Source organism: Stegostoma tigrinum, chromosome 39, assembly GCF_030684315.1.
Source record: "Stegostoma tigrinum isolate sSteTig4 chromosome 39, sSteTig4.hap1, whole genome shotgun sequence".
NCBI lineage: Eukaryota > Metazoa > Chordata > Chondrichthyes > Orectolobiformes > Stegostomatidae > Stegostoma > Stegostoma tigrinum.
In genome coordinates this window covers 14,690,047-14,704,578 of record NC_081392.1, presented here as the reverse complement: position 1 = coordinate 14,704,578, position 14,532 = coordinate 14,690,047, and the positions used below count along the sequence as shown (strand labels likewise).

Below are 14,532 nucleotides of genomic sequence, written 5' to 3'. Positions count from 1 at the left end.
AAGTTTTAATGATTGGGAAATGAATGAGTGTGTTCTGCCTGAAGGTTGGTGGAAACTGGTTCAATTTTAACGTTTAAAGGGGAAGTGAATAAATGCAAATGTGTTCCCTCAAAGCTGGCTGTCTGTGAGTCCAAATTATCTGAAATTGAACATTCATAGAACATCCCCTTGTAATTATTTTTTACTCGATTGAAACAAAGTTAAGCGGACAGTTCAGTTTGGTGTGTGGGGCAGACAGCGTGTAATCTGTCATTGTAGCAGTCAGTTTCCTTGCTCTAGCTGCACAATGTACCTGAGCCGGAATCCAAAGTCTGACTTAGCCTTGGTCCTGAGACGGCAGATTTCAAGAGAGCACTGGTGCTTGAAAGGAATGAATCTGCAGACTGGAAAGGAAAGGGAACTGGGGCTAACTGGATAGAACTGGAGAGAGAAGCCGAGTTAGCTTCCACTTGTTTCAGAGATAGTAGGAGCTGCTGATGCTGGAGAATCTGAGATAACAAGGTGTAGAGCTGGATGAACACAGGAGGCCAAGCAGCATCAGACCCTTCTTCTCCAGACCCAAAACACCAGCTTTCCTGCTCCTCTGATGCTGTTGGCCTGCTGTGTTCATCCAGCTCTACGCCTTGCTATCTCTGGCTTCCATTTGTGCTGTGATTCAATGAAATCGCCACCTCTTTATGTTTTTCCAGCCTCAAAGGAAACCAAAAGCTAAGAAACGTTTAGCCAGCACCCCAACTAAACAAAACAAGGCATCTGACAAAGGTAAGCACATGGTTCTATACCATGAAATAGTTACTTGCACTGAACATCAGCGCATTTAACATAATACAACATTCCAAGCTGCTTCACTTCTTCAATATAGAACAAAGTAGTCCACCATGTCATATTATCAAACATTGGGTCACAAACATCTTAGGGAGAAAAGCAAAGTGAGAGGGTTTAGGGAGGGAATTCCAGAGTTTGGGGCCCAGGTGACTGAAGGCACTGCCGCCAGTGGCACAGCGATTTTTAAAATCTCGAGAGACCGGAGTTAAAGGTGTGCCGAGATCTCGGAGGAGGTTATCGAGCTGAGGCCATGGACTGAGTGAGGACTGCAGAATTCTTTACTGGGAGCCAGTGTAGGTTGGTGAGCACAGGTGTGGTCTCGGAGTGGGATTTGATGTGAATTCAGATCTAGACAGCAATGTGCAAGATCAGCCAGGAACATGTCCGAATAGTCCAGCTAGAAGTAAAGGGATGAAGGAGGCTTTCAGCAGCAGATGAGCTGAAACAGGGGAAAAGCCAGTTGGGGTTCCAGGAGTGGGAAAAGTCTTGAGTAGAAGCTCATCTCTGATTCAATGTGACAAAGATTGCGAACGCTCCATCGCCAGGGAGAGAGATGGAGCCACTAACTAGGGAACAGCGTCTGGAGCAGGACCCAGAAACCTTTCCCCAGTGGAGGAAATTTCTGCTGCTCCCGTACCGGAAGTCAGATAAGCAGCCTGATCATTTTAGCAGAAATTAAAACAAAATGCCAGAGAAACTCAGCAGCTTAGCTTTAGCATGCTTCCCTTCATCATTTAGACATCTTGAGTATAGACGCTTGGACATTGTAGGTGACTTTGAGGCCTCTTTTAAAGTACTGTGTGCAGTTCTGGTCACCCAGTTGTAGGATGGATATTGTTAAACTGGAGAGGGTTCTGAAAAGATTTTCAAGGATGTTGCTGGGAATGGACGGTTTGAATTATGGGGAGAGGCTCGATAAGCTGGGACACTCTCGTACTGGAGCATAGGAGGTTGGGAGGTGACCTTTATTAGGGGTTTGTAAAATCATGGGGGGTATAGATAAGGCGAATGGCAGGTGTCTTTTCCCTGGGGTGGGGGATTTCAAAACAGGGGGCGATATCTTTAAAATGAGAGATGAAAGATTTAAAAAGATTTGGGGGCAGTTTAGTTTTACACAGGGGTTTGCTTATGGAATGAACTTTGAGGAGGTGGTAGATACAGCTACAGTTACTACATTCAAAACACATTTAGATACCTACATGAATAGGAAAGGTTTGCACGGATATGGGCCAAGTGCAGGCAGGTCGAACCAGTTTAGTTTCGGGATAATGTCAGAGATAATGGGAACTGCAGATGCTGGAGAATTCCAAGATAATAAAATGTGAGGCTGGATGAACACAGCAGGCCAAGCAGCATCTCAGGATGAAGGGTCTAGGCCCGAAACGTCAGCTTTTGTGCTCCTGAGATGCTGCTTGGCCTGCTGTGTTCATCCAGCCTCACATTTTATTATCTTAGTTTCGGGATAATGTCTGACATGGACTGGTTGGACCGCGGGGTGGGTTTCTGTGTTGTATGTCTCTGGTTAGAGAAACATTTCAAGTCCAGAATGACTCTTCTTCAGAACTTATCAGTTTGACTCACACTGGACTCTCCACATATGCTGCAGACATGCTGAGTTTCTCTGTCAATTTGTGTTTAGTTTCAGATTTACAACATCTGCAGTATTTCACTTTTTTATATGAGGGATACTTTAGCAAGTGGAACAGTTGAGGTGGTGATGGTGAGGTAGAGCTGGAGTGCCATTGGTGTCAGTGTGAAATGTGTATTAGCCAGGAACGGCATGTAAATGAGAAATGGGAGGGGATCGAGGATTGATTACAGCGGGCCACAGAACAGAAGGAGAAAGCATTTGCAGAGTGCCTGCATCACAGTTGGAGAGCTTGCCTGGGTGATGGTATATCTCCTAGTTTAAGCTTGGCAATGCAGTGCTGTGTAGCTCAAATTAGAGCTTTGTGCATGTAGCAAATAACATACAGATTAGGAGTAGCAGCTACTTAGCCTCTCAAACCTGCTCCACTGTTCAGTACAATCATGGCTGATCTAATTGTGGTCTCTGCTTCACTTTCCTGCCTACCTCCAATACCCTTTGACCCGCTTCCTTCTCCATTATTATAAGGGGGGGGTGACATCCATGGATTCACGACCTTCCGGGAGCGAACGTTCCTCCTTATCCCAATGTTAAATGGGACACCCTTTGTTTTTAAACTGCACCCCCTAGTTCCAGTCTCTCCGACCAAAGGGAAATCCCTTTTTTTGCCCTGTCCAATCCCTCCAGGATCTTGCATGTCTCAATGTCACCTCACGTTCTCTTTAACTCGATCGATACAGGCTCAACTTAATCCAACTTTTCCTCATATGTTAACTGCCTCATTGCCAAGAATGAGTCGAATGAACCTTCTCTCAGCTGCAATGACGTCCTTTCTTTAACAAGGAGGCTGAAGCTTCGCTCAGTTCTCCCAGGTGTGGTGTCCCCAACCCCCTGTACACATGTAGCGAAACATGCCTACATTTACATTCCATTCCTCTTGCTATAATCTGAACCCCTGATTTCAGCCCCACTGCTGGGTGCAAGATTCCTGTTGGAGAGAAAGAAGAACCAGGCGAAGGAGCAGTCGGCCGTGCAGATGTGGTGTGGAAACTACCTGACTCAGCAAGTGTGCAAGCAGAGGAACAAAATAGTGTTTATGTGTTTAGCGCAGCTCTGATACCAAGTTGGATTTCCAAAGATGGAATCGTCTAAAAGCCTTTCTTCCCCACTCCCTCCAGAAAATTATCTAGACTCGTGCGACCTTTCTGAAATCGATGCCAGGCTCAACGCGTTGCAGGAATACATGGAGAAGCTTGGTGCACGGACCGAGTGAGCCGAGGAGCAGATCCTTCAGTCGGGTGCTGTATGACAAACTGAGGGCACGGGAGGGGGACGGAGGGGTCTGGGTACGAGCGTGTGGACACAGACACAACATGCCCCACCCATGTAGCCCAGGTCAGAATCAGCCAACCTGCATGGGCTAAACAGGGCTTCCTTTTCCCGGCCTAGATGGAAGAACTGAATGATTTGATTTGTTCGCTGTAAATAGGATTTTCTTTTAAAAATGAGATAAGTTTCTGGACAGTTGGTGAGAGTTGCCACCTTTGTGTGACTGTTACACAATTTGACAAACCTCGTGGCCAAAGGCAACCTGAACACTACAGAATGCTTAACTGAAATTATCTTGTGTCTGGAGCTGGGTTTGATCAGGTGTAACCAACTTCTAGCCAGTTGACTATCCTGCTAGCTCCTCACTTGGGAGATCACAACCAGTGGCTGGTGGAAATGGGCTAGCAGAACTTGTAACATGAGTACAGATCATGGTTCTCCCCAGTATCCTGTACAATATTCAGAGAGCTGAGTATGAAATAACTGAGTGCTAGATTCCCTGGTTGCAATTCCTATATCAGACAAGCACAGACAATCGAGCATCACAGGACAGAAGACACATGGCTGTTCAATGAATTAGATGTTGCCTAGGAAAAGGGAGTCAGTCACTTAGCCCCTTGCTCCTGACTCATCATTCATTAAGACCTTGTCTGATCTGCAACTGAGCTCCGTATGCCTTCCTTTGACCCATATCCATGCCTTTCATCCACAAAACTATAAGTTTGATTCAAAATTAACAATGGATCTAGCCAGCCCTTGTTGCGTTCTCTGGAAGCGAGTTCCAAACTTCTTACTATCATTATCACTTTCTTTGCCTATTATTTCATGATTTTCTCTCTCCTGCTGTCTGACCTTCTGTTTGTTCTACAGTCTCACCTACTGCCTACCTACAGCATAAAACCCACCGCATTTCTACCTTCTTTTTTGCTCTGAAGAGGAATCGCACTCCACCCTCAAATGTTGACTCTGTTTCTCTCTCCACATGCTACCAGACCTGCTGAGTTTCTCTAGCACCTTGTTTTCATTCCTGTCACGGTTCGTCTGCAGAAGTATTTCATAATTCCACTCCTGAAAGGTCTGGATACAGTGCCATAAAATACAACAGAAAGTGGGAAACTTTATGATGATTTCAGTTAATTCACATAACAAGGTTATTGTCAAGTATGTGGGGAGGAGCAAAGTAGGCTGTTCACCCCTTCAAATCTGCCCTGCCATTCTGGATCATGGCTGATATACCTCAAAGCTATTTTCCCACATTACTCCATATGCCTTCATATCATTAGTTTCTTGAAATCTATCGATTTCTGTCTTAAGTGTCCAAGCCTCCCCAATCTGTGGGGTCACTAATTCCAAAGATTCACCATCCTGTGAGCAAATAAATTCCCCTTTTCTCCTTTTACTCTGAGACTAGCTAAGGGCCTGTCTCAAACAAGGGCACTCACTGAAACTCCTTTTCTGCGTCCACACAGTTGAGTTCTTTAAGAATTTTGTAAGTTTCAGTGAGGTCACCTCTCTAAGCTCTGAAGAATACAGGCCCAATCTCCTTTTATAAATTACGACCATTTGATCAGAATGAGTTTTTTTGTCCTTATTTTAGCATCAAATTATTTAATGTTTCCAACATTTTACCTTCTCCATCTACAAGTTCATTTTTGAAGAATTCCAAAATATCACTTCAAAATTTACCTGTAGCGGTTTCTACTGATGCCTGTTAAGAGTGGAATAAGAACACGATTAGCCATTTGGCCCCATTCCATAGGATCGTGGCTAATGCAACACTCACGACCACATTCCTGCCCTACCCCCATAACCCTCGATTTCCCCTACTGATCAAGAATCTATCTATCTCAGCCTTAAAGCTGCAATTTAAGTAATATTTGGCATTTAGCCTTTTCTATTCCTTTAAACTTTCTTTTGTGATGCACTGAGATTACAGGTCAAGATTTTTTTGGTCAACCCAGACCTTTCACTCTTAAAAGAATCAGGTGCATGATTTCTAAAGCGAATTTGCCTGAATGCTTTGTATTTGTAGATCATGCAGCTTTCTCTTTGGTTCTGTTTCCTGTTTCATCAAACCAATTGCATGGCAACATTTGAGAAATCTTTGCAGTTTTTATCTTTGTCTGTGACTTTCAGATGACTGTCCCCTGTGCTGCTTGTGTAATGGTGACTGGAGAATTGCAAACTGACCAGCTGCTGTGGATTTTGACCTAATTGGTTCATGTCTTATTTTTAAACTTGTGTTTTTATTAATTTTTTAAAAGTTATTTTTGAGGTAAATGCAGTGGCAGACTGGATGTAATTCAAGAGGTGGTGTCTTGTGAAAGCTGGTTCTGAATTATCAGCTCAGGGAGCAGGAGGAGGCCATTTGGCCCCTTGTGCCTGCTCCACCATACAGTAAGATTGTGGCTGATCTTATCAAAGTCCTAAGTTCCACTTTCCTGCCTACCTCCTAATCTATGTTTTTAAAAATCCATCTAAGTCCGCCTTAAATAAATTCAGTGATGTGGCCTTTGCTGTCTCTCTGGGATGTGTTGAGGCCACCCCTGGGTGAGTAACACTTCTAACAGTGCCACAGCTTATGCTGTGATCTTTGTGACAAACACCACTAGTGCTCCTCTTTTTCCACTTCCAGTGGGTCAATTCTGCTGTGTCGATGCAATGCTTCAGACTTTCTTCCTGATTAGTTTAAGGGATCCATTTTTTATTTTAATTTTTCTGTTGGTTTGGGTTCAAGTGAGCTCAGTCCTAGTTAGTTGTCTTTGGTTTTGGTCACTATTCGCTAAAACCTGCTGTCTAAGGTAGCAGGAGACTTTTGTCATACTGTGCTGTTGAGTTTTACCTGTGCTGAGCTGAGCTGGACAGAGAGCTGTAACTCATGTTATACACATGGACAACTCAGTCATCTCCTTGCTGTCGCTCTCCTACAGCTTGAAACGGGGCACAGTAGTTCCAGTCTCGAATTCAAAAACCAAAAAGGCTCCAAGACTGACAGCGCAGCTGACACACTTTTGACCATTTGGTTTTAGATACCTTTTGATATCAGAATTGGAGTTCTGGCTGATTTTCACCAAGGCAGCTTTAACCTTAGAGAAAGGATCCTTTTGTACTTGATGAGTGCAAGTAGTGCAGAGTTAGTCTAAAGCTGGCACATTAGAGTATGACAGGTGGAAGATGTTTATTTTAGTTGTAGATTTAATGACCCTGCCTGCAGTCGTAACTAAACTGCTTCTAATTTCAAGCTCGGCATTAATTTCTGTAGCTATTCCTTTAACCCATCCCTGCCATGGCACCAACACAAAGAATGGTACAAGGACTTGGCAGACAGCTACAATTTACTGTTGTCTTAAGTGTGTACTGTAGTTGACCCAACTGTTGCCAGTTGTAGCTTCATTATATATTCAAGTTTTAAACAAATCACACTGTCATCAATAGATTTTATTTATGATTTTACAATTGTTTTGTAAATAAATCTTTTATTGAAGATAAATGAGCATGTCAGTCACTAAAGCATAGATCTCATTCACTGTGCTGAGACCCCACACACTCTCAGGCCTCAGTATCTACAGACATACTAACATTCCACACCTATCTTTTGCGATCTTGGGGAATGAGCCGAGATTACTGAAGGGGTTGGATGGGGATGCTGAGAAAATTGTAATACCGTAATGGTAAGAATCAAGTACCTATTGCTTTTCAAATAAAATAGTTGTAACATGCTACTGAACCATAGGGATGCACTCACAGCGAAGAGAGAACTCGTGGTGATTCACCCGAAGGATCATGACTGCTCAGGTCAGGAGAGAGGTTAAGAAGGAGAATCCTTCATGGTAACTTCAGCTGGTGTAGGAATTGAACCCATGCTACTAGCACCGCAATCACAACCCAGTTGTTTGCCATAAAGGTGGCATCTTCACAGGCAGTCAAATGTATTATGCTTCAGTCTGTCTAAATTGGGACTAGAGCTCACATCTGCCCAATGTAGAGGCAAGAGAGCTTTCCTCTGAGCCACAGATGGCCTGAGAGGGGGAGATTTGGAGGTACAGCACAACCGGCCATTTCACTGTGACAATTTGACGACCTCAAATTTATTCCAGATATGAAAATATCTCAGTGAAGCCAATGCCTGATACTGAAGTGTATTTTCAATACAAACATGGTAATTGTGAAAAGGAAGTAATAGAGCGAGCATAGTCTTCCTCACCTGTCGTGACCACAAAAGGAATTAAATCCACAGATTCAGAAAGGCTATCCTGCCAGCGATTTTTCACAACTCAACTTGATATTATACACAGTTGCACTTTAGCAAAATATTAACATTGTGGAAGGGTTGAGAGGAGAGGGATATTCATTCCCACTGGAAAAAAAAATGCTACCATTAACAGAATGGAAAGTAAGTCCAGCCCTTTACTGGTGAAATTTATAACCACCAGAAATGAAGAAACATGATCCATATTTCACTTTTAAATAAATTACTAGCTCAGGCAGTAAGATACGGAGAGACTAACTGCAATACAAGGTCAGAAGGTGGGATTCTAGGCTCAAATCCTCTTCCCTATCCAAAGCTGTTTGGGTGCCACATCATCAGTGCAAGTTATCATTATTGACGTAAGTTGGCATTTGGTATCCCCTTACAATTTTACCTGCTTCCTTGTTACTGGACACATTTAGCATACTGGTAAAGGCTGCAAGAAAGAAAAATGACAATTCGTCCTAAAGGTGCAAGATGTGTGCCTGTCTTAAATTTTTTTAAACACATCCAAGTGTGCATAGAACTAAAAGGCAGCCTGGAATATAAACTCGAGTGTGGCAGTGTTTCGTGTTGAAAAATACCCTGTTTAATCAAAATTACCAAACACAATAGTGTTTTCCAAGCAGTAGACACTATTGTGGGTGAGTGAGACATTTTCTATATTCAAACGAGGCAAGTCAGGGTGACACAGGTTCTCAAAAGCAGTTTCTGCAAGGCACTGTGTTGCAAGACTTTAGCTCCTTCCAACTCGTGGGTCCTCCAGTGCACAGTAACTTACATGGCATGAAACTCTGACTTAACCTAGGGAATGGTTCAACACAATGCAGCAAAATTTAAGCTCACATGATTGCCAGACTGTTACAGGGTCTCAAGGCACACCCACAGTGACAGCGCAAACAATGGTTTGTACAGACATGAATTCAAATGAGAGAGTACAAATACAAAGGAATTTACAGCATCCACACATTTGTGTGTCAAAATCAGAGGTTTTTACAGGAGGCAAATGATTAGTCTTCAGTGCTCAAACTCTTCTGCTCCTGCATCCTAATATAAAAGGTCTCACTTGGAAGAGTTTTTTAAAACCCAAGCAACTGTCTGAATTGGGCTAATTTCCATCCCCGTCAACGGATTTTTTTTAAAAACCAGTCATCACGGTCTCTCGAAACTCGGAGCAGATTGCTACTTCGAGGCCTGAGGCAGTGAGTGGACAAGGCGATGGTTTTCTCGGATGCGGGCGTCGAGTTCCTCGACAGTCAGGGAGAGCTGGGCGACCTGCTCCTGCAGGGTCTGCAACGTGCTGTTCAATTCCTCCTCCTTCCTCGCTGAGTTGGCGGACTGCCTCATGTACTCGGCAAAGATGCAGGCACCTCCGATAAAGAACACAATCCCCTCTCCCAGGAGCTCAGCACCCAGGTCTGCTGCCACCTCCTCGCTCAACGGTTGCACCTGGCCACTTTTGAACCCCATGATCCTCATCTTGGTTTTCATTTCAATCCAGTGATAGACTGCAACAGAAGGGACACCGAGTCAGGTCGCAGTCTCTGTCTCAACGTCTATTCCAGGAATTCCGCCAAGGTGCATTTTCTATCACCAGCCTGTGCTAAATTCACCTCTCTCGTCCAGGGCTACACACACCATGACTGACATTCCATACTTCAGTTAATGCTTCCGCTCCTGATCACTGTCCAATCGTGCCCCTTCCCCCAATCTGGCGTGAAGGTGTGCAGACTCTAAGGTTGATCTGTGCCTTCCTTGTTTGAACAAAATAGCCAACTTTCAAAACTCAGCTTTTGGAGTACCAGTGCTGAAACAAAGCACCAGGAAAAAGTCTCTGCAAGTTCTGGCAGATGGGAACATAGAACATAGAACAATACAGCACAGAACAGGCCCTTCGGCCCTCTATTTTCCTCCGACTTGTGAACTAATCTAAGCCCATCCCCCTACACTATCCCATCATCATCCATATGCTTATCCAAGGACTGTTTAAATGCCCCTAATGTGACTGAGTTAACTACATTGGCAGGCAGGGCATTCCACACCCTTACCACTCTCTGAGTAAAGAACCTGCCTCTGACATTTGCCTTAAATCTATTACCCCTCAATTTGTAGCTATGCCCCCTTGTACAAGCCAACATCATCATCCTCGGAAAAAGACTCTCACTGTCCACCCTATCTAATCTTCTGATCATCTTGTATATCTCTATTAAATCCCCTCTGAGCTGCCTTCTCTCCAATGAGAACAGACCCAAGTCCCTCAGCCTTTCCTCATAAGACCTTCGCTCCAGACCAGGCAACATCCCGGTAAATCTCCTCTGCACCCTTTCCAATGCTTCCACATCCCTCCTGTAACGGGGCGACCAGAACTGCACGCAATATTTCAAATGAGGCCGCACTAGCGTTTTGTACAGTTGCAGCATGACATCACGGCTCCGGAACTCAATCTCTCTACCAATAAAACCTGACACGCCGTAAGCCTTCTTAACAGCACTATCAACCTGGGTGGCAACTTTCAGGGATCTATGTACAAGGACACCAAGTTCCCTCTGCACATCCACACTACCAAAGAATCTTTCCATTGACCCAGTATTCTGCCTTCCTATTATTCCCAAAGTGACTCACCTCTCATTTATCTGCATTGACCTCCATTTGCCACCTTTCAGCCCAATTCTGCAGTTTATCCAAGTCTCCCTGCAACCTGCAACATTCTTTCACACTGTCCACCACTCCACTGACTTTAGTGTCATCTGCAAACTTACTAACCCATCCACCTATGCCTGCGTCCAAGTCATTTATAAAAATGACACAAACAGCAGTGGTCCCAAAACAGATCCTTGAGGCGCACCACTAGTGACCTGTCTCCAGGCTAAATATTTTCCATCAACTACCATTCGCTACCTTCTTACAGAAAGCCAGTTTCTAATCCAAACTGCTGAATCTCCCTCAATCCCGTGCCTCCATATTTTCATAGCCTACCACGTGGAACCTTATCAAAGGCTTTACTGAAGTCCATGTACACCACATCAACTGCCCTACCCTCATCCACATGCTTGGTCACCTTCTCAAAAAACTCAATGAGGTTTGTGAGACAGGACCTGCCTTGACGAATCCATGTTGACTATCTCCAATCAAATTGTCGCTTGCTAGATGATTATAAATCCTATCTCTTATAATCCTTTCCAAAACTTTTCCTACAACAGACGTAAGGCTCACAGGTCTATAATTACCTAGGTCTTCTCTACTGCCCTTCTTGAACACGGGACAACATTTGCCATCCTCCAGTCCTCTGGTACTAAACCTGTAGACAATGACGACTCAAAGATCAAAGGCTCCGCCACCTCCTCCCTAGCTTCCCAGAGAATCCTCGGAAAAATCCCATCCAGCCCAGGGGATTTATCGACCTTCACACCTTCTAGAATTGATAACACCTCCTCCTTACTAACCTCAATCCTTTCAAGTCTAATAGCCCACATCTCAGTATTCTCCTTTTCCTGAGTGAAAAGATGAGAAATATTCATTTAGCACCTCTCGAATCTCCACAGGGTTCACACACAAATTCCCACTTCTGTCTTTGACTGGGCCTATTCTTTCCCTAGTCATCCTCTTATTCCTCACATACCTATAGAAAGCTTTAGGGTTCTCCTTTATTCTACCTGCTAATGACCACTCATGTCCCCTCCTTGCTCTTCTTAACTCTCTCTTTAAATCCTTCCTAGCTAATCTGTAACTCTCCATCGCCTCATTATGGAGAACATTATTCAGTGTTTTGGGTGTTGAAGTCAATCAAGGAGTGCATGCATGACTCACTCCTTTCACTGTCCTTTCTGGATTTACAGCTTTCGGAGGAAGAATGTTATAAAAGGCCCAAATCCAGTGAAACTGAAAGAGAAAAGTAGCACTCCACTCCTGTGTGACCAGATTCACATTTCCAAATGCTGCCTATTACTCACTTTCACCTCCCTATTTACCCCATACCCTGCACTACTTTACTTCCTTCTGCTCGCACCAATTCCCATCTTCCCCTCCACAACCATATCCACCCTTCCTCGCACTGTCTCATCCATTACCGTTCCCCAAAACCCTCACCTTTCCCTTTGAACGTATCTTCAGCGACTTGGCCTCCATAGCCTTCAGTATCATCGAGTCATCGAGCCATTATTATGGAAACAGACCTTTGGTCCAACTTGTCCATTCCCATCAGATATCCTAAACTGAGCTCGTCCCATCTGCCAGCATATCCCTGTAAACCCTTCCTATTCATGTCCCCATCCAGATGCCTTTTAAATGCTGTAATTGTACCAGCCTCCACCACTTCCTCTGGCAGCTCATTCCATACACACACCACCCTCTGTGTGGAAAAGTTGCCCCTTAGATCCCTTTTAAATCTTGCCCCTCTCACCTTCAATCTATGCCCTCCCCTATACTGGAGAAAAGTCCTTGGCTATTCATCCTATCCATGTACCTCATTATTTTATAGGGCTCTGTAAGGTCTCCCTCAGCCGCTGATGCTTCAGCGAAAATAGCCCCAGCCTATTCAGCCTCTCAAACCCTCCAACCCTGGCAACATCCATGTAAATCTGCTCTGAACCATTTCAATTTTCACAACATCCTTCCTACAGCAGGTAGATCAAAACTGAACTCATATTCCAAAAGTGATCTAAACAAATGCACAGGTGTTCTGCACCATGCGTGACTCCTCAGATACTGAGGCAGTCCATAGTCAAATGCAAAAAGATCTGGACAATATGCAGACTTGGGCTGACAAGTAGCAAGTGACATTCTTGCCATACAAATGCCAAGCTACAAACATCACCAATAACAGTCAATCTACCCACCACATCTTGATATTCAATGGTGTTAACATCACTGATGCTGGGGGATTCAATCATTGACCAGAAACTCAACTGGATTCACCATGGCTACAAGGGCAGGCCAGAAGCTAGGAATACTGCGGTGAGTAACTCACCTCCTAATTCCTCAAAGCCTGTCCACCATCTACAAGGCACAAGTCAGGATTGTGATGGAATACACCCCACTTGCCTGGATGGGTGCAGCCCTCACAACACTCAAGAAGCTTGACACCAACCAGGACAAAGCAGCTCCTGCTTGACTGGCACGATCCTCAAGCATCCACTCCCTCCATCACCAATGCTCAGTAGCAGCAGCACGTACCATCTACAAGGTGCACAGCAGAAATTAACCAAAGATCCTCAGGGAGCATCTTCCAAACCCACGACCACTTCCATCTAGAAAGACAAGGGCAGCAGACATATAGGAGCACCACCAACTCCAAGTTCCTCACCAAGCCACTCACCATCCTGACTTGGAAATATATCACCGTTCATCCGCTGTCACTGGGTCAAAATCCTGGAATTCTCTCCCTAAGGGACAGTCTGGGCCAAACTGGACTGCAGCGGTTCAAGAAGGCAGCTTGTCACCACCTCCTCAAGGGCAACCAGGGATGGGCAATAAATGCTGGCCCAGCCAACGACACCCACATTCCACAAATGAATAGATAAAAAAAGGTCCTGTACAGCCTCAACATGACATCTCAGCTCCTACACTCCATGCACTGACCAATAAAAGGGAAGCATATCAAACGCCTTCTTTACTATCCTGTCTACCTGTGACTCCACATCCAAGGTATTATTAACGAGAAACAATGTTCAGGGTCGTGCAGAAAGGCAAGAATTTAGCATAGAATGAAAATGGGCAGGGAGCCTGCACTGACACGATGGGCAGAGTGGCCTCCCGCACCATTCTGTGCTTGTGCTCTCTCCAGCCTCAAAGTGACATTCAGCCACCAACCTATCCGGCGAAGCCCCGCCCTCCGCCCGTCAATCAGCACCAGCGACAGAGTGATTGGTCACTACGCCGACACCCGTGGGTCCCATTGGTCGCAGCGGCTGTCGGTCATCGACAGGGGAGGGCTGGACATCCGGCAGGAAGTCCCCTCCACCCCGGGGGCCCATCCGCTTCTGGCGGCGCGGCTGCCTCACTCACCCTGCGCCGGGGGCAAGCAGATGTAACGCTTAAAGAACTGATTCCTCCGGGCGCTGGCCTTGATGGAGTTGGCTAGCGGCCGGCTGACCTGGCGGATCCCAAGCATCAGCAGCTTGGCGATGGGGTAGGCGCCGACCACCATGGCGACCGGTGTCGTCACTTCCGCGAGGAACGTCCCGCCCCCCCGGTGACGTTGTCGGAACCGCCCCTTTGTGATACAATTGGGGAAGCCCCCTGTGACGTCACCGAGGGTGTATGTATCACCCTCTTAAAGGGCCATACCCAGCAATCCATCCTTTACAAGAATGCAGGCTACATGCCAACATAAGCTTCAATAATTGTAGCTTAAATTCTAACTCTAACTCAAATGATCATTTCTCACTCAAATTTCTCACTGTTCTGGAGTTTCAATTTCGAATTCTGCAGCAGCGTATATTGGAATTTGAACTCAAATATCAGGAATTGAGATATTAATTAATAAAGATATCGAGGTGTAATGGTGACCATGAAACAACAATCGATTGTTGTAAAAACCCAC

The 14,532-nt window shown here is 45.1% G+C and overlaps 2 protein-coding genes across 5 annotated transcripts in view; one reads left to right on the top strand and one right to left on the bottom strand.

Annotated features, from left to right (window-relative positions):
* The window catches only part of ccdc61 (coiled-coil domain containing 61), a 37,928-nt gene extending 30,697 nt beyond the window's left edge, over window positions 1–7,231 (top strand). For 2 of the 4 annotated variants that reach the window (XM_048522431.2, XM_048522432.2), the window contains exons 13-14: window positions 690–762; window positions 3,379–7,231. In XM_048522431.2, coding sequence (XP_048378388.1) covers window positions 690–762; window positions 3,379–3,530 — 225 coding nt within the window. In that variant the 3' untranslated portion in view covers window positions 3,531–7,231. The remainder of the gene's footprint in view (window positions 1–689; window positions 763–3,378) is intronic. The other 2 variants (XM_048522433.2, XM_048522434.2) reach the window with 2 other exon arrangements.
* On the bottom strand, window positions 7,163–14,165 carry opa3 (outer mitochondrial membrane lipid metabolism regulator OPA3). Its single transcript, XM_048522435.2, has 2 exons — window positions 13,995–14,165; window positions 7,163–9,499 (listed from the first exon to the last, which is right to left on the bottom strand). The coding sequence occupies exons 1-2, from the start codon at window positions 14,134–14,136 to the stop codon at window positions 9,174–9,176; spliced, it is 468 nt and encodes a 155-aa protein (XP_048378392.1). The 5' UTR covers window positions 14,137–14,165; the 3' UTR covers window positions 7,163–9,173.
* Window positions 14,166–14,532: the final 367 nt, after the last annotated feature.

What these genes read in the sequence shown, in the direction of transcription:
- opa3 (XM_048522435.2), bottom strand. Translation starts at nt 14,136, where the DNA reads ATGGTGGTCGGCGCCTACCCCATCGCCAAGCTGCTGATGCTTGGGATC. An exon ending in CTGCTTGCCCCCGGCGCAGG is followed by an intron (nt 9,500 to 13,994) that starts GTGAGTGAGGCA and finishes CTTCTGTTGCAG; the next exon opens with TCTATCACTGGATTGAAATG.